Source organism: Penicillium griseofulvum (assembly GCF_001561935.1).
Source record: "Penicillium griseofulvum strain PG3 chromosome Unknown contig_89, whole genome shotgun sequence".
Taxonomy (NCBI): Eukaryota; Fungi; Ascomycota; class Eurotiomycetes; order Eurotiales; family Aspergillaceae; genus Penicillium; species Penicillium griseofulvum.
The window spans coordinates 621,213-640,139 of NW_024467478.1; the positions used below are offsets into that span (position 1 = coordinate 621,213).

General features: G+C 49.3%; 3 protein-coding genes across 3 annotated transcripts; all 3 read left to right on the forward strand.

Moving 5' to 3' along the window:
- Window positions 1–406: 406 nt before the first annotated feature.
- PGRI_042800 (uncharacterized protein) lies at window positions 407–5,077 on the forward strand (the record flags this gene model as incomplete). The annotated part of the gene is made up of 4 exons (XM_040791993.1): window positions 407–676; window positions 736–3,979; window positions 4,036–4,493; window positions 4,550–5,077. 4 exons carry the CDS (start codon window positions 407–409, stop codon window positions 5,075–5,077), a joined length of 4,500 nt encoding a protein of 1,499 aa, XP_040643903.1.
- A 354-nt stretch (window positions 5,078–5,431) lies between these two features.
- PGRI_042810 (ECM29 family proteasome component) lies at window positions 5,432–11,183 on the forward strand (the record flags this gene model as incomplete). The annotated part of the gene is made up of 3 exons (XM_040791994.1): window positions 5,432–10,354; window positions 10,441–10,717; window positions 10,810–11,183. The coding sequence occupies 3 exons, from the start codon at window positions 5,432–5,434 to the stop codon at window positions 11,181–11,183; spliced, it is 5,574 nt and encodes a 1,857-aa protein (XP_040643904.1).
- Window positions 11,184–12,019: 836 nt separating this feature from the next.
- Window positions 12,020–18,784, forward strand: PGRI_042820 (WW domain protein; the record flags this gene model as incomplete). Its single annotated transcript, XM_040791995.1, has 12 exons — window positions 12,020–12,195; window positions 12,246–12,255; window positions 12,388–12,414; window positions 12,468–12,588; window positions 12,646–13,283; window positions 13,334–13,516; window positions 13,568–14,089; window positions 14,145–14,486; window positions 14,741–14,804; window positions 14,957–17,543; window positions 17,595–18,201; window positions 18,251–18,784. The coding sequence occupies 12 exons, from the start codon at window positions 12,020–12,022 to the stop codon at window positions 18,782–18,784; spliced, it is 5,811 nt and encodes a 1,936-aa protein (XP_040643905.1).
- Between the last annotated feature and the right edge of the window lie 143 nt (window positions 18,785–18,927).

Here is an 18,927-nt window from a genome sequence, read left to right on the forward strand (position 1 = left end):
TGTATCAAAGGGAATTCTTGGACCATGACCCATGTTGTCAATATATGTAGCAGAACAAAAGCAAAATATATACTCGATTGAAGAGATCTATTTATGTTTAGTAAGTTTTCAAACATACTATGAGATATTGAACTGCATAACTATTACTAGATGAAATATATATGCTCTAGTCTATACCCGGGCTAGACGCAGTAGTTAGTTAGTCGTAATATTAACAAGTTGAGTCGGACTTTCATTTAGCCGGACTTGCATTTAGCCTTTTTGAATTTAGTTGAGCCCCTGTTCTTATCTCCCCGTGATTACTACGATAAGGTGACCCATGGACCCGCCGATCGCCCCATTCATGTCGCATTATCTTTCCTTCCCAACTCTCCATTGTGGCGACAGGATAGGTTGTGGTTTCAAAATGGGTGCGGTCATAGAAGATATCGAACTACCTGGTATGATTCTCTTGTTTGCTGATCTTCTTGACGAAATTGAAGCACTGACATCCATTCTTATCATAGATGCGACTCTCGACTCTCTATACCCCATCTTCCAGCAACACGATGACCGTCCCGCAAAGCGGCGCAAGACTACCAAAGGGGGCGCGAGAAGTCTGACACGGGAAAATGGAGTATCTGCGACAGGAATACCTCTGGGCTACATTCCCTTAGCACGGTTGACAATGCGCATAGTAGGTTGCTACTCTTATCTCGCTCTGAAGCCAAATTACTGACCCCTCACCCTCCGCAGAAACCTTCGAATACGAGCACGCGCAAATACAAAAGACCTTACGACCCAAGTCTCTCTACCCCCCGAGTTCCTATACTCATAAACGTTCGAAGCGTCCATTTTCTGGATGAAGATCTGAACGACACGCCACAACCACACTCGATCAATGACGACCCGAATCGTATGGAGCTGGAACTATCCAGTCTCGGTGAAGAAGAATTACTGATATATCCATGCGAGGATTCACGGCTGTTTGATCTTCTCGGACAACTCCAGGCCGTAAGCAAACTCGCCCACGTGGACCATTTCTCCAATAATGTTCCCACCGCCTGCTACCAAGCGCATCTGTGTGCTTCGCCGGATGAATCAACTTTTACTCTCGAGACTGTTGTACTTTGGAGAGATTCTCTTGAGATCCCAGATTTGAAACGCCTGACGGAAGCAGAATTGGAAACCTTTACACGATATGTGCTACAGAAAAAATGTGTTCGCCCATCAGCATTGGCCGACCCGCAGGAACATCGCAACAAAATGCTAGGAACCCCAAAGGAGTGGTCTCCCCGGGATTTCTACAATAATGTTCACGTTCCCGACCCCGAAGAGAGTTTGACGCATCTCAAATGCCCTGATTTAGAATGCAAGCTATACCCATTCCAAAAGAGAGCTGTCCGCTGGCTTTTACAAAGAGAAGGAAAAGAAGTCGGACCAAATGGCGAAATTATCCCTATGGCAGAGCTTCCTAATAACAAAATTCCGGCGTCTTTCAATTCCACGAAAGATGTCGATGGGCGGACCTACTACTTTAGTCATCTTTTCATGATTCTGACAACGGATCTTTCTGGGTGGAACGATGCCGCAGATAATTTGAAAGGCGGAATACTTGCAGAGGAAATGGGTCTGGGCAAGACAGTCGAAGTGATTGCGTTGATAAGTATGAATAAACGAGAACGGCAACTCAAGGCTGATCCCGACGGGTTGAGACCTACTGGTGCCACTTTGATCATCACACCACCTGCGATTCTTGAACAATGGAGACAAGAGTTGGAAGAGCATGCCCCAACTCTGCGTGTTCATCATTACAATGGAATCAAACGTGGGAAAGAAACAACCGACGACATGATTGTCGACGAGCTTGCCGAGTGCGATGTTGTTTTGACTACCTACAATGTCATCGCGAAAGAACTTCACTATACGGGGAGTGCTCCGCAGCGAGCTCTACGACATGAGAAGCGATTTGTAGTGAGGAGGACACCACTAGTTCGCCTTTCATGGTGGCGAGTATGCCTGGATGAGGCTCAGATGATTGAGAGTGGAGTCAGCAATGCAGCGAAAGTAGCTCGCTTGATCCCTCGAGAGATTGCTTGGGCTGTGACCGGTACCCCACTGCGCAGAAACATGGACGACCTGTTTGGTCTTCTCCTTTTCCTCCATTATGAGCCTTTCTGCTTTTCAGCTCCGTTGTGGAAAAGGCTGGGTCTGTGTTTTGGCACAGTCCTGGCGAAAATCATAAACACAATCGCTCTTCGGCATAGGAAAGGCCAATTAATGGATGAACTTCGCCTACCACCCCAAAAACGCATTGTGATCACTACTCCCTTCACAGCTATCGAAGAACAGCAATACGGTCAGCTTTTTGAGAGAATGTGCCAAGCATGCGGTTTGAACGCCTCGGGGGCCCCTCTTCGAGGAGACTGGGACCCTGAAGATCCTGCAATTGTTGAAAGGATGCGTATCTGGTTAACAACGCTCCGCCAAACGTGTCTCCATCACCGGATGTTTTATGGCCGAGCCCTTGGTTCAGGCTCTGGTCCTTTGCGTACTGTGGATCAGGTTCTGGACGTCATGACTGAATCCAACGAGGCGGCCATACGTACGGAAGAACGAACACTCCTTTTATCTCAACTTCGACGCGGTCAGCTTCTAGAAAATGCAAAACGCCGCCAAGAAGCCCTCGCTCTTTGGCAGAAGGCACTGGAGCATGCCACCCAGCTAGTTGAAGATAGCAGAGAACAACTGCGCCTATTGAAGTCCAAAAGCATTACCGGCGGCAATAATGGGGCTACTCCGGGAGTCATCAATCTGGATGACGAAGAGGACGGGGACGAAGAGGTAGACAAGAACAGCCGCCTCGGCCAGTGCCGACAGAAGCTTCGAGCTGCACTCGAGGTCCAGCATATTGCAGTGTTCTTCACTGCGAACGCATATTACCAAATCAAGAGCGATCCAAATCTTACTCAGCCAGATTCGGATGAGTTTAAATCGCTTGAAAAACGGGAAGAAGATGCGTATGAGGCTGCGAAAGTCATTCGCAAAGAGATGTTGACTGATATTTCCCGGAAAGTCGAGCGCTACATGAAAAAAATCAAGATCATGGCACAAGGAAAAGAATTCGTGAAAATCCCGAAAATGAATCCACAGCTCTACAGCAAAGGAGTCGAGTCATACAATCTGCTCTGCAGATTTGAAGACTTTTGCGACGCTCTCAATAAGCATGCCGACCAATATAAGGAATGGCGGGATGACATGGTCAGATTGGTCTCCCAGTCACTCATTGACCAGGAAGAAGAAGCAAAGCTGGAGGGTGATGAGTATGAGCGGTCAACAAAACATCAAGATGAGATGTATGTCTACATGGAGGCTTTAAGGTCAATTTACAGCGACCGTCATGATGCTCTCACTGGCGAAAAGAATACTCTCATTTCCCACGAAGTCAAAGCCGGAATCGTCCAGGCCCAAAAGGGTGAGGGGCCCTCTCCGCAACTATTTCTCAAGATTATGGAAACTCGCAATCAGATCATGCCAGATCCCAATCTTGGATCGTTCCGCGACATTGTCAGTGAGCTTCGCAAACTTGTGGCATCGCTGGAGTGGCAAGCCAGATCAGGCAATTCGCGTGCTCGTGCTGAACACGAAGTCGTCGAAATGGTACTGAAAAACGCCGGCCAAATGATTGCTGAACAGCTGAAAGTAAGAAGCAAACTAATCAGAGAAATTGAAATGTTCCGCGACACCATGAACAATCGACTGGAGTATTATCGTCACCTGCAGCAGATTTCGGATACGGTGGCTCCATATGACGAGGAAAGTGCAGGCAAGCCGCTAGATGAATTCGCCTTTAACCTAAGGTTGAAGCAAGAGGAATCTATTGAAGAAAAGATTGCTTCTCTCAGGTCCAAAGCAAGATACCTTCTTCACCTAAGAGATGATGGTGACTCCAACAGTAGCCCTCGAGAGTGCATTATCTGCCAATCGACCTTCGAAGTTGGTGAGTAATGGTTTCATTTATTATATCTTTTACACGCCAACTGACATTTAATGCAGGTGTATTGACTGTGTGTGGCCACAAGTACTGTAAGGACTGCTTGCGGATGTGGTGGGTTGCACACCAAAATTGTCCAATGTGCAAGAAGAAGTTGAAGCGCAATGATTTCCATCAGATCACATACAAGCCACAGGAACTAGTTGCACAGGAGGAAAAGCCACCTGTCAAATTAGACCACCAAGGCCATTCTCAGAACGTCATTTACAGTGACATCAGCTCCGGTCATCTCAATGAGATCAAGAACATTGACTTGGATGCACATTACGGAACAAAGATTGACACTTTGGCCCGGCACATCCTATGGCTGCGTGAACATGATCCCGGCGCAAAGTCAATCATCTTCTCTCAATACGGAAGCTTTTTGTCGTTATTACAGAGTGCATTCAAACTCTTTGGGATAGTCACTACCAGTATTGACTCCCCGAATGGAATTGAGAAGTTCAAGACAGACCCGGCTGTAAGTGGATCCCGGACTCATACCTCATTGGAATATGCTGACGGTTTATAATTTAGATTGAGTGTTTTTGTTTGCATGGCAAAGCACAATCATCCGGGTTGAATTTGATCGTTGCAACACATGTTTTCCTATGCGAGCCACTTATCAACACGGCAATCGAGCTCCAGATCATTGCTCGAGTGCATCGCATTGGCCAATATCGACCAACAACAGTATGGATGTACCTTGTCTCTGGCACGGTAGAAGAATCCATATATGAGATCTCAGTAGCCCGACGCATAGCTCACATTATGGAGAAAGAGAAGGAATACAAAAAATCGCTCTTGGCGTGTCCTGCAGACGAAGATTATGTCACTGAAGCGGTTATTGAATCTGCCAACTCGATGGAGCTACAAGATGCCACTCTCACAACCATGATGCAACGTGGCTCCTTAGGTGGAGAGTTGGTGAAGCAGGATGACCTTTGGCAGTGTCTCTTCGGAAATGCCAATAAGAAAGATGGCACTAATCCTTCAGCTGAGGCAGAGAGGGAGGTTGGTCGCTTCTTGAGAGGCGAAGCTGCTGAGCAAAGAATGGAAGGTTGAGATACGAATATTTGCTGTAATTCGGAACATTCATGTCTTGTTCCTAGTTAAACTCAATCTTCACTTCTTTAACTGCCCTCTTTTAGTACTTTCATACAATGTTGTAGACACATGCGCAGATCGTTTGGGGTCGCACCTGCCAGACATGGATGACTGCCAAGAAAATGACTAATCACATACTGACTAATCAATGGACCACCTGGGAAGGTGCCCCCCATACTGTTCGCTTGAACGGCGATGACGTGAGTGCAGTTGCCTATACCATCTATACTGTATAAATCTGGTCATCTTCGTGTTTTTCTTTTTCTGTTAAATTGATGCTCTGTTAGAATCACCCTGCAAAACACTTTCATCATGGCGGACTCACAGAGTCCTGAGGCTCGCGAGTTGAGTCTGATAGGCAAGGTGGAATTCAGAATTGCCATGGCAGATACAGATGAGAAACTGCAGTCACTACTTGGAACATATCTTCCTCCCTTGTTGTTGAAGCTTGGGTCAGATAGCGTGGAGGTGCGCAACAAAATCATCTCAGTCTGCCAGCATGTCAACACCCGAATCAAAGCCCCCTCTATTCAGCTGCCCGTGGCAGCACTGTTGAAGCAGTTCAAGGAGCAAAAATCTCAATTGATCAGGCATTTTGACCTCATCTATGCTCAGCAAGGTATTGATCGCCTTGGGTCTGCAGCCAGAGTCGAAATCCTAATACCCTTGCTCCAGGGCATCTCGAAGATCGGGACGTCACCCACTCAAGGTGCTATCGTATTTAATCTGGTTGTGCGTCTATTGCCACTTCTAAAGCTGCCAGCCAGAGGAAGTGAAGAAGATCAGGCCCTGAAAGCCCGACTCGGTCTATCAGACGAAGATGCCCAATTCTTGTCCTTTTGGCTAGCGAAATTGTTACTTCTTACCCCTGGCCCCAGGGAAACTTCAACATGCCCTGGTCTATCTCCAGACGAATATAACTTCTTGAACAAGGGCGCCCCCGCAAACGAGACATGGAACCCTTCTACCGATGGTGGCTTGAATCTGACCGAGACAAAGGTCACCGCCCTTCGATTCATCGGAAGCGGTGCTTTTAATGATTCACAAAGATTCTTGCCTTCACTAATCGCTTCTGCTGATGCCAACTCCCGTCTTGCGGATCTGGGAGATGAGACCCTCAAGCGATTTACTGCGGATATTGAAAATCCCGATGTTGTTCAGGAGTTGTATGATCTGTATTTCGGTACTGTTTCACCTAATGCGCCCAATGGTGCTCCTCCCGCGCGCCCCCCACTTCAAGTGAAGATTCTTGTCTTTCTGGGGAAGTCCATCAGAGCCACCGCAGACCCCCAGCGAATATTGAGGCTCATCGAAGATGGGCTCTTATCAGATTCTGCTAGGTCCTCCCAGGGGTTGCAAGCGTCGAAACTGAGGACCCAAATTTTTACATTTACTACTTGGGTGGTCCGTATGGGTGCACCATCTGATCTGAAGCAAATCGCGCCCATACTTATTGCAGGACTCAGGGATTTCATTCAGTCTCAAGGATGGCCCAGTCCAGCAGCTAGTGGGCAGAAACTACCCACAACAGACCTCAGTCTCCGAGGTCTTGCCTATGAAAGTATCGGTATCATGGTTCCAAAGGTCGACTTTATGTCGCAAGCCGATGCTGTAGAGAATTTCGAATTCGACCTGGTCCGATGGCTCTTTGCTTCCTTGAGTGCGGATGACTCAAGTCCTCAGATATTCGTTAGCATCGATCAGGCATTAGGAAGTATTCTCAATTCTTCATTAGATAGCCACGACAAGACCTTCCAGGATCAGCTACGTCCATTCCTAGTTCGTCAGATGAGTATGCAGCCTGGCGATATGGATCCAGACACCGGTTACCGTGCTGTGCGAGGTGTTCAGTACGCCGCAGTGCGCTTCGCGAACCGATTCCTGCCATTTAATGATGTTGTCGCCCGTTGGATCGATTTGATGGCCATTGCAAGAGGCCCAGAAAGACAACAAGAAATCGTCGAGGAAGGAAAAAAGGGTCTCCATCCTTACTGGTACCGACTCCTCAATCCCGCCAAGGACGGGAAATGGTCAGCTTCCTCGGCAGCTCCAGTTCAGGACGAATCCTGGTTCAATTTCCCAAACTTCGATGAGGCTACTCGTTTCCTGCTTGGTTCGGGAGGGCAAGAGGAACACTTGAATGTTCAGTCTTTGTCTGCTTCGCAACTCCTGTCTGGTCCTTACAAAGGTTCATTTATGCCTGCCATCTCATTCCTCCGAAATACATTGCTTTGGGAAGCATTCTTGGCCTCGGGGGTTGCTGCAGATCTAGAACAAGATTGGGACTATAAGCTAGAAGTGCTCCTCTCCACCAGCGTGGAAGCCCGTTCAGCCGTGAGGAAGTACATTCGAGAATCTGCGAAGGACTCTGTTTTGGCATTTTTGACTGGCACTCTTGAAGGCCTCGTAACTGGCGAGCGTGAAGGTCTGCGGCAATGTGGTGTTCATTTCATGGAAATCTGCTCGCTAGCACCCAATGACGTTGTTCAACACTTGGTCTCGCGTGCGACATCCTTAATGGAGCCTATTTGCAGCAACAACCAAGATAACCAGGGTATTACTGCGCGGGCATTCGGAATTCTGGTTTCGCATCCTGCCTTTTCAGAGGAGCAACTGAAAAGTTTTATTACTCAACTGAGTGCTACCATCCAATCGTGGAATACTTCTATAGGTCAAGAAGTCATGCGAGTCCGTGGAGCAATTTTGGCGCTCTCGTATTTGTTGAGTCGACTTGCGTACCGCGGTCTAGTGAACAGAGCCCCAGAAGCACAAACCAAGCAGTTTATTGAGACTCTCTTTGATATTCTAGATGTTTCACGGGATACTCTGCTCCAAAGGACTGCACAAGAGGCCATTGGACAGCTAAGTCTATCCGGTGTGCTATCTCTTGATATTATCACAGAAGATAACTGGAAAAAGATCCTGGAAAAGCTATCCCGTGACGCCAAAACCGAGAATCAGATCCCGATCAAATCTTTGGGATTGCTGACTATGACCTTCTCCCGATCTGGCTCGGACAGTACCTTGTTCAACGATTTCCTAACTTCACTCTATACTCTTCATGAAATCCGCAGCCCCGAAGTTCAGTTCACTGTAGGCGAGGCCTTGAGCAACGTCGCTGTTGGGTGGGATTCTCTGGCTCTTATCCAAGATTTCGACATCGATGCAGAATTTCCTCGCTCAGACGTTCCGCGCTCGGTGTTTACAGTCATCTGTGACAAAGTCATTGCGGATTGTATTGCGCCCAAGCCATCTCTGCGGAAGGCGTCTGCAATCTGGCTGCTGTCACTGGTTAAGAACTGTGGTCATATGCAGGAGATGCAGGAGCGGCTGCGTAAGTGCCAGGCTACTTTCAGCAGCCTCCTTGGAAACCGGGACGAAGTGGTGCAGGAGACTGGAGCCCATGGACTCAGCCTTGTATATGAGATCGGTGACCAATCCCTGAAAGACGACCTTGTCCAAGATCTGGTTGAGTCATTCACCTCAACTGGTCCCAATCTCGGAGGTGGTAAGATTGAGGCTGACACCCAGCTATTTGAGCCTGGAGCCCTCCCCACTGGGGAAGGATCGTCCGTCAACACTTACAAGGATATCATGAACCTGGCCGCCGAGGCAGGTGACCCCACTCTGGTTTACCGGTTTATGTCACTGGCTTCAAACAATGCTATTTGGACAAATCGCGCAGCATTTGGACGCTTCGGAATCAGTAGCATCTTTTCTGATTCTAGCGTCGATGGCTATCTGGCGAAGAACCCTAAGATTTACCCCAAGCTTTTCCGTTACCGGTTCGATCCCAACCCGAATGTGCAAAGATCTATGAACACCATCTGGCAAGCGCTAGTTAAGGACCCTACCGTTGTCATCGATACCCACTTTGATGATATCATGCAGGATCTGCTCAAGAGCATTCTAGCTGGTCGAGAATGGCGTGTTCGGCAAGCAAGTTGCGCTGCTGTGGCAGACCTGATCCAAGGTCGCCGTCCGGAGAAGTACGCCCAGTATCTCGATGATATTTACAGCAAGGCTTTCAAATTATTGGACGATATCAAGGAATCTGTCCGCACCGCTGCGCTGAAGCTGTGTCAAACTATTACCAATTCGGTCATCCGCACACTCGAAACGAGCGGCACCGAGAAGCGCGCAGGTACTCTACTCAAAAGTGCTATCCCCTTCCTTCTGAGCGATAAGGGGCTGGATTCCAGCGTGGAGGAGGTGCAAGGATATGCCATTGGCGCTCTTATCTCGATGATTAAGAAGAGCCCTGGTAACTTACTGCGCCCACATGTTCCCAATATGCTGGAGAAGTTCCTGAGTGCTCTGAGCTCTCTGGAGCCACAGGCTGTCAACTATGTCCACCTCAATGCGGACAAATATGGTCTCACCGGTCAAGAGATCGACAAAATGCGTCTCTCCAGCATCCGCACATCCCCTATGATGGAGGTAATTGAGCGGTATCTCATTGACAACTTGGATGAAAGCAATCTCGATGAACTGGCACAGAGACTCGAAGATGTGCTCCGGTCGGCCGTGGGTCTGCCCTCGAAGGTGGGTTGCAGTCGCGTGCTGGTATTGCTTAGCATGAAGACCTTGCTCTTCCGCCCATACGCGGATCGATTTATCCAAATCCTCACCAAGTACGTGGTGGATCGAAATGACACGGTGAGTGCCTCCTACTGCTCATCCATGGGCTATCTGCTGCGACTCGCTTCGGACGATCGGGTTCTCAAGACCTTTGACTATGCCAAAAACCTCTACCTGACGGCCGAGGATGCCACGCCGCGAGTGATCTCCGGTGAAATCTTGTATTCCGCATCAAAATTGTCCAACGATCGGTTCATGGCATTTGCGGCGAGCGCATTGCCGTTCGTTTTTGTGTGTAAGCATGATGGCGACGAACATGTGAAAGAGCAATTTGAGAAGACATGGCAAGATAACGTTGGTGGATCGCGTGCTGTGTCACTTTACATTCGTGAGATTGTGGGCCTCGTTTCGGATAATCTGGATTCCCCCCGCTGGGCTATCAAGCACACAGCTGCACGGGCAATTGCGCAAGCAGTGTTATCGCTGGATGCGGAGATTGACCACCCGACAGCTCAATTGATTTGGCCAGTATTGGAGCGGGCCCTAGCGGGGAAGACGTGGGAAGGCAAAGAAGTGGTTCTTAAGGCACTAGTGAAATTTAGCGTGCAAGCCCAAAAGTTGTGGCAGGCCAACGAGGAGTTGAGTAAGCTGAAGGTATGGGCTGACATGTCGCCACTTCCAAGTTTTTTTGGGGAAAAAGAAAGGGTTTAAACTATGCAATTGATGCTAACGCATGTCAGACTATTACGGTTCGCGAAGCCAAGCGGGCGAATGTACTCTACCGGCCGCATGGACTGCGAGCAATGGGCGAGATTGCACAGGCACGCAAGGATCTTAATTTCATGCCGGATGCATTAAAGATTATTCCTGGGGTGATTGAAGAAATGAGGGAGCAAGACCAAGACCAGATGGAGATAGACTCCAGGAATGGGCGCGGCTCGACCCAAGATGACACCCTTACGGCGTGTGTACAATGTCTCCTGCAATGTTTCAACCCCACCGCTGATTCGGGGGAAGGTCAGTCACCGAAAATCCCCTCAAATCTCCTAAAAAAGCGAAAAACCCTGTGAGAAACCCCTAGCGTCATTCCTTGCTAACACTAACCATAGCACTGGGAAAATACGTGGAACAGGTGACCGATCCGCTGGCTCAAGTTCTCCAGCTTGGTGGACGACAGGTCGTCAGCACGGGCTACGATGAGCTCCGAGCTTTCTTTACGCGAGTGGATCAGTGGATCTCGGATGAAAAAATCGCCGTGCCCTTGACTATTTTGGCAGACAAGACTCTCACAGGTGAAGTGGAAGGGTCTGTGGAGGCTATCCGCAAGGGTCGTGCAGAGGCCATTTTGGCGTACCTGAAATTGAGTCCTGCCCAAGCGGCTGTGCCTGACACGCTTATTCTGCGAGTTCGTGAATGGAGAGCCAGTGAACGATCTGGACCAGTACAAAGTCTACTGGATGAGGCCTTAGCCTTGCCTAATTAAGCATCCCACGTGGTTTCTTTTTTATCTACAGTTTATTTTCAAGGTTATTTATGATATATTGAGATACGCCTTGAAGCTATACCAATAGGAAGTCAGTCCAAGAGAAATAGTTGAAGTACCTTGAAAACGCCACTCGCTTAAGACTCGGCCAAGTCCGTTTGGAATGCGGAGAGTCCCAAATAGATCTGAAGTGTGATCTCTTAGATTTTTATGATTCCAGACCGGGGTCCCGGCCGATCGAGACTTATAATTCTCCCTTTCCTCATTCTTCGGCTCCGGTAGGGGAAACCCCCTGAAGTCCTTGAAGTCCCGAGGTTTTGCTATAATTCCCCTTAGCCCGGACCTAACCCTTGTGTAATAATAGTAACTTCCACATGGTTGGCATCTGCATGCCATTTGAGGTTTTTCATCTTTTCCCTCTTTTTCCCTCTTTTTTTTCCTTGTTTTCCTTGTTTTAGGGTACTTTCGGTCTTTTTTTTTTCTCCCCTCGCTTTTTCCCCTTAGAATAATTTATAGAATGAAAATAGAATGAAAATAACTATTTTATATTTCTTATAATTTCTTATAATTTCTTAATTTTTTTTTATTATTTTTATATTTTTATCCTTTTCCCTAATTCCCGCCACCCGTTCAAAACCTATGAACCTCCTACATTTTTGATATCCTTTTCCCTCCCTTTTTCCCCACCATTTTTCTCTCTCTCTCTTATAATATCCTCTTTTATAATACACACCTTCCCCCATACTTTAGCTTTTGGTCCCTGAACCCTTTTTAATATACCCCAGTAAGTGTTCCAATTCAGCCCATCCCCGTACAGCACTGATCCATACAGCCTGATGACGGTAACCAGTCTGATCATGCAAAACAGACGGAGCAAAGCCTCTGGAAAACCTCCTCTACGGTTACCCATCATCGCTCCAAAGGAAGATCTTTTTGACGCCTTTGCCAAGTCCGAAAAGACCATCGCTCCACCGCGCATCCGCTTGCCTCCGCGATCTCGTACCGGGTGTTGGTAAGTGATCGTCTCTATACCCCTGAACAACCCAAGCTTATTCGTTCTAGGACATGCCGAGTGAGTTTCTAGTCTTTTCCCTCCCCCAAAAAAACAGTTGATTAATTGTTTTTTTTTTCTTTTCTTTTTCAGAGTCGAAAGGGTAAGTGAGTTGAATAATTTGTTTGTAATTTCGTGGCTGACATTCTCTAGTCAAATGTGATGAAGGACACCCGCAATGTAATGTATGCATTCTTCTCGCTTCTAATTTCCACTTTACTTATTCTTTACAGCAATGTACTCGTCTAGGCCATACTTGCGATTATCGTCCACGTTTGGCTTTTCGTGATGATACCCCTCGTATCATGGGCCGTATGGCCGATGTGAAGACCAACGGCCATGTCGTTTGGGATCGTAAGCACCTTCTTTTCTGAAGGTTTTCTTCTTTTTTTTTAGTACTAACTAGCGTAGTTACCTCCCCGGGTTCCAGTGATGAGAGGACCGATTATTTCTCTCTCGGGGATTCACTTCCGCCCTTTTCCATGCTCACTTCGGATGAAGAGCGAGAAAGGAAAGCAGAAGCGTTTAGTCCAGGCACGTACCATGTCGTGATGACACCAGACAGTTTCTCCTCTCTGCCGGAATATGCAGACGATACAATTGAGAAACCTAAATCAAATCCTAGCGAGTGTAGGAGTGCGACCAATAGTCCCACAATCACGGCCAAGCCCGACTGCAGTGTGGAAGAAGATCCCAATGTGGTGATTTTGAAGACTTTTGAAGATGCGACTCGTCGCTCGCCGTCTAGTGGGAAGATCAGGATCTCTCCAACATCGGAGATCTCCGATCCTTTCTGCAATTTGTCTCTCTCGCCAAAGTTCACTTCTCTTCCTTCGCCGAATGTGAAGGTAGAGGAGATGACTCTGCTACCACGTCTTGACCAGCAAACTCAGGATTCTACCGTCTTTGCCCATTTCCGTCATGTCGTATGGAGGCAATTGTTCCCTCATGACCATAGGCTGGATGATTCGTCTGGATCGGATAGTCATAGTCACTTTACGACTCTCAGCATGGGCTTCCTAGAGCAGGAAGCTGCTCGTTTTCCTCCTGTGGGTAATCCATTCTGTAGTTCATATGTTCGCGCTAATAAGAATCACAGCTTTCTCACGCTATGATGGCTGTATCGGCCCTTAGTCTCTCGCACAGCGGCACAGGTCACAATATCGATGCGCTACAATATTATTATCAAGCTTTTCCCTCCCTCCAGGTCAGCATACGGAACAACGATGATCTTGTTTCCGATGGACTATTCCTTACTCACTTCCTGCTTTTGATCTATGAGGTAAGAGACTACTGGTTATTGCAATTCCTCTATATACTTATAATCCCTTAGATTGCAGCTGCCGAGCCACACGGTTCAAACCTCTGGTCTCACCATATCTCTAATCTCCTTCATATCGCCTGTCTTCGACGGGAGAAGTATGGCCACGAACCACACCCATTTATCCTCTGGTGGGTGTGCCACATTGACTTGTACGCCCTGTTCAGCGGAGCAGGCACGGGAGAGTTTGTAGCAAAGGTCATCGAGCAGCAGATGCTCCCTGGCTCTGAATGTCTTCTCTATCCTTCTGCCCCAGAGGGCTACAGTTTGATTTACTCCGACGAGCATGAGAGTTTACCGGTGATTATGCGCCTGTACCACGATACATTCCGACTGGCCGCGCAACTGGGCTTCTTGGCTGCTAAGCTTCGTCACGATAAACAGACTCTGCCCTTTGCAGAGTTCGACCCGAGATCACAGGAAGTAAGCGATCTGCGTCAGGCTTTCGGGAGACTGTGGGAATCTCCCGATGTTGCCTTCCTGCATCAACATCAGGATAACCTCCCGCGGCGGTCTCGGGAGATCATGCAGCAGGTCAGTTTTTTCCCCACTCATTTAAAAAGAAAAACTAAAAACTAACTTCTTCTAGTCCGCTACCCTGTACCATGTTTGTCAACTCTTCTCCTACAGCAGCATGTGGCCTGGACAGCGTATGGAATCGGAATTCCCACCCGACAGAGAGATTGATCACCACGCAACAGAGATCCTGCGTCTAGCTGAGCAAACGACACATACTCGTCGAGCCGATCGACACTTCATAGTTTTCCCCTTATTCCTAGCAGGTGCTACGGCATCGGCTAGTGGATTGAAGATGATGGCGATGGAATTAATGGCTAGCATGGAAGATGAGGAAGATGGCATGGGACGCAATGCAGCCACAACTCGTGCTATCCTGCAGATTGTCTATGAGCGACAATTAGAACGACTCAGGGTGGGTCATACATATGATATTGATTGGTCGGACTTAATGGCTCAGGAAGGACTTCAAATGGTTAATTTCGGATTTTGATTTTGAGCATTGGCGTTGATGTGATGGGCATATCATGATTGATGGAATATGTATAGAAATGAATAACCCATGGAAACTATTCGGGCCGACCCATGTAATTTTCTGTCTATTTATATCTTGGATTCTAATATCACTTGGCATGTAGTGGACTACAGCTAAGTAACTAACTAATCTAGGCCAAGGCAACTGTGATATCTCATCACCTGCGGGGTCGGCGCTTCGCCTACTTGGCGGCTACAAGTCTCCTGATCTTCCTTTTTTTTTCTCTCTCTCGGACAATTTCTATGAATAGATGAAATACTTCTCTCCCCGCATCTACCCCTCTGTTCCAACTTTTGCGCTTATCACCCGGGAGTACACGTATTTCTGTGGCTGAATTCTGTCTTCTGCAGCTTCCAGCCGCAATTTCTCAAGGATGAGTGCTGGTAGTAGCCGTGCCCTCCATCCCGAGGAGCTTTTTCTCGGCCCCAGACAAGAATCACCCACTATCGGCCCTCTACGTATCAACAAACGGGACTCATCATCCCCAGCATCGGCCGCGGGCTCCAGCCCCCCACCAAACGCCCCGCTCCCATACCCGGATGACCGTCAACGTCCGCAAATGCGCACCTCAAGTTCCAATGACCGCTATCACGACAATATTAGATATGGGTCTCCGCCAGCTGGTCCTGGCTCCGGCTCCGTGAGTCCAAATGAATACCCAACAGCGCTACGGCCGCGGGACGGCCGCGAGCCCCGAGTCGCAACACTGGCTGAAAGAAGAGGTGCTGCCCCTAAACCGCTTCCCGAATCTCCTAGCTACGATGCGCCAGATCGCGAAGCTATAGCGGCCAGACAGTATCCTCGACCGCCGGCAAGTCAACCACCAGGCCCACCAGAGCCACCAGCAAATACAAGTCAATATGATTATCGTCAACAATACTACCCGCCCCCTCAACGCCAAAGCTCAACCTCTGCTGCCCGTCCCCCGTCAAGTCTACAAGCCCCACAAGGCCCGCTCAATCGCATCAGTTCCACTTCGACAACGCGCGCACAGCGTGGCTCGCCCCCGCCCCCGGAGACACCAGTCGTTGGGCCAGGCCAGAGCCCCGCCTCCGATATCGAGGCCCGCTATGCCGCTGCCGGTATCGCTGGTACCGGGACCCTTCAGGGTATCCAGTCGCATAACGTGGCTGCGCAGAGGAGAGCGGAACAGTATTCTGGACACCAGCCGGTTTTCCAGCAGCAGCAGCGTCCGTGGACACCGACTGAGCAACCTGGTTCGCAGCCTCATGGCCCTCCGACGGTTTATCAGGGTGATGAGGTCGTTACGGATAATCAGCCAGCTGCTGTGCATCCTGGTCAATATGGTAGTCCGCCTCCCCAGGTTCATCCGGGTCAATACAGCAGCCCGGCGCCCCAGGCTCATCCGGGTCAGTATAATACCCCGCCACCCCAGGCCCATCCGGGTCAATACAGCAGCCCGCCACCTCAGTCTCATCCTGGCCAGTACAGTGGATCCCCATCCCAAATGCACCCTGCAGCTGGGCTACAGCAGCAAGAACAGCCAGGAAGAGTTGCCCCTAACGCCCTGGAACAAGACATGGACCGGTTGCGCCTCAGCTCCTCTCCTCCTCCTGCCTACTCGAGCGTGTCTGGTCCATCTGCTTCCAATGGATATCCAAATGAAAAGCACAGCGGAGCGGCAGCGGCAGCACCAGCACCAGCAGCTACTGCTGCAGCTGGAGCCGCAATGATGCACCCTGCCTTGGCTAGTCAACCCAATTCTGCTGTAAAAGCACATTCACCTGCACAGACAGCCTCCCCGCAGGACCACCCCGCATTCCGGAATGACCAGAGGCAGCAGCAGCAAACAGGACAATCCCCGCAGACGTCTGTCGCTAATGACTTGTCCGGTTTCCATCACCAGACAGTCCAGGTGACTTCTCCAGGCCCCTCTAGCGCAGGTCCGGCTTCTCCACCACCTCTTCCGGAGGGGTGGATTGCGCACATGGATCCAAGCTCAGGACAATATTACTACATCCACTTGCCCACACAATCAACTCAGTGGGAGTTCCCGAAAGGACCTACGCCGCTTAACCTCAACGACACACCGTTGTCCCCAGTGGCAAGTGTGTATAGCGCCCACCCACTAGCTTCACCGGGTCTCTCGGCTTTCGGCAAGCCTCTCGCATCGCCGGGTGTGCCTTTGACCCCTGGTTTTGAAAGCCTACAGTCTCCCATAGTGACTGGATTCTCTGGGCCTCCCCCGAGTACTGGCATGGATCTGTACAAGAACGTTCCGACCAACGGTGTCTACTTTGGTCCTTATCTGCGTTACACCAACATGGATCTCGAGCGTGGAGTCTGGTTGGGATCTATCCTGCTTGTGACAGATGCCGCCCAGCCACCCACAATCCACATGCACCAGAGTCTGGACCTGTCCCCAAACCCGAGACAATTGAAGGCAGTCAACATTGCCGCCCATCAACGCTGGACTTTCTACAAGTATGAGATTGACCTACAGATGGATGATGCGGGTCCTGCAAAATGGACCTACGCCATCACCTCACACCTTGGCTGTACTCGTTACGAGTTCCTCGTCGCTGGTCGACACGAGACAAACTGGCGCTTTATTGCTACCTCTGGAAATGACTTCTCACTTAATGTCAACGCTAGTGAGCGGGCTCGTGTGGGTGGTGTTGGCTATATGTGGAAAGATATCATGCAAAAACACAATGAGATTGGTGGCTTCCACGCCCAGTTATGTCTTGGTGGTCAGATCTATGCGGATCGCATGTGGAAAGAGATTCCGTCTCTCAAGCAGTGGTTAACTATCAGCGGAAAGGAAGCAAGAAAGAACGCTCCTTGGACAGCGGCGAACGAGCAGGATGTTTCATATGCATACTTCCACTACTACACTAGCCATTTCGATCAACCCCATATAAGGGAGTCATTTGCGCAGATTCCTTATGTCTGCCAGATTGATGATCATGACATGTGAGTCGTTCATAACAACAGTCAATTAACAACACACTGACATATCCACAGCTTCGACGGATTCGGCTCATATCCCGAGCACATGCAGTTCTCAAACATGTTCAAGAACATAGGCCGCATTGGAATCGAAATGTACCTCCTCTTCCAGCATCACACAACCCTCGACATCCTCCGAAACGTCAGCAACGATATGGACCTCTTCACTATCACCGGCACAGGCTGGCACTTCGTTAAATACCTAGGTCCCGGTGTCGTCGTCGTCGGTCCAGATTGTCGCTCAGAACGAAACCCTCACCAAGTCATGGCCGGTCCAACCTACCAGGGTCTCTTCCCAAAGATTGCAATGCTACCACCCAGTGTGCAACACTGTCTCTGGATGGTCGCCGTGCCACTCATCTACCCCCGTCTAGAAACAGCAGAACATATTGTGCAGACCGTCGCAACCGGAAAGCGAGCCGTGACTGGCGCATACAACGTGCTAGGCAAAGTAACCAGCTCAGTAGCCGGAGTCGTCGGCGCGAAAGACTTTGTCGGCTCAGGCTTCGACTCAGTGAAGCGAGCCGTCGGAAAATCAGGACTAATGGGCGGTATACTAAGTCCATTTGGTGAATTCAGCTCTATGGACGAGCTACGCGATCAATGGACACACGAGTCGAAGGTTCGTTCCCCTCTCCCCATACCCATTTATATATACTAACCCAAACCAGGATCTCGAACGCACATATCTCATCCGCACACTCCAAGGCATCGCCCACCAAAAATCAATCCGAATGACCTTCCTCTCCGGCGCCGTCAATGTCTGCGGCGCTGGTCTCGTCCACGACCCCTCAAGCCCTTCAGACCACAAGACAATGTACCAACTCATCGCCTCCTCCGTCGTCAACACCCCGCCTCCCTCATACATCATCAAGCTCCTACACAGCCACAGTAAACCCCTCTACGTCCCCGCCAACGGCCACAGATCCTCCGCCCAGGTGAGCGATACTAAGGAAGATATGATGGAGATCTTCCAGACAGATGTCAACGGCCAGGCTCGTGAGTATCGAAAGCTCATGGCGCGAAGGAACTACGTCGCTATCGTGGCATATGACCCTGAGGCAGTTAATGCTTCTTACGGTATGTCGGCCGGTGTTAGTAAATTGAGTCTCGCGGCGGACTTTATGGTTCAGGGTGATGGAGCACTTGGGAATGTGGTCAAATTTGGACCAGTTATTGTGCCATGTTTGGATCAGGGGAGGTGATGACGGGGTCTCATATACTTGTATTCCCGGATCTTTGCTTTTTTGCACAGCATTGTTATTGTTGGTTTTTGATTTCGCTTTGGCGTGTTTGCATATGTTATATTTGCTGGCATGTCTTGTTCATGATATGACAACTATACCGT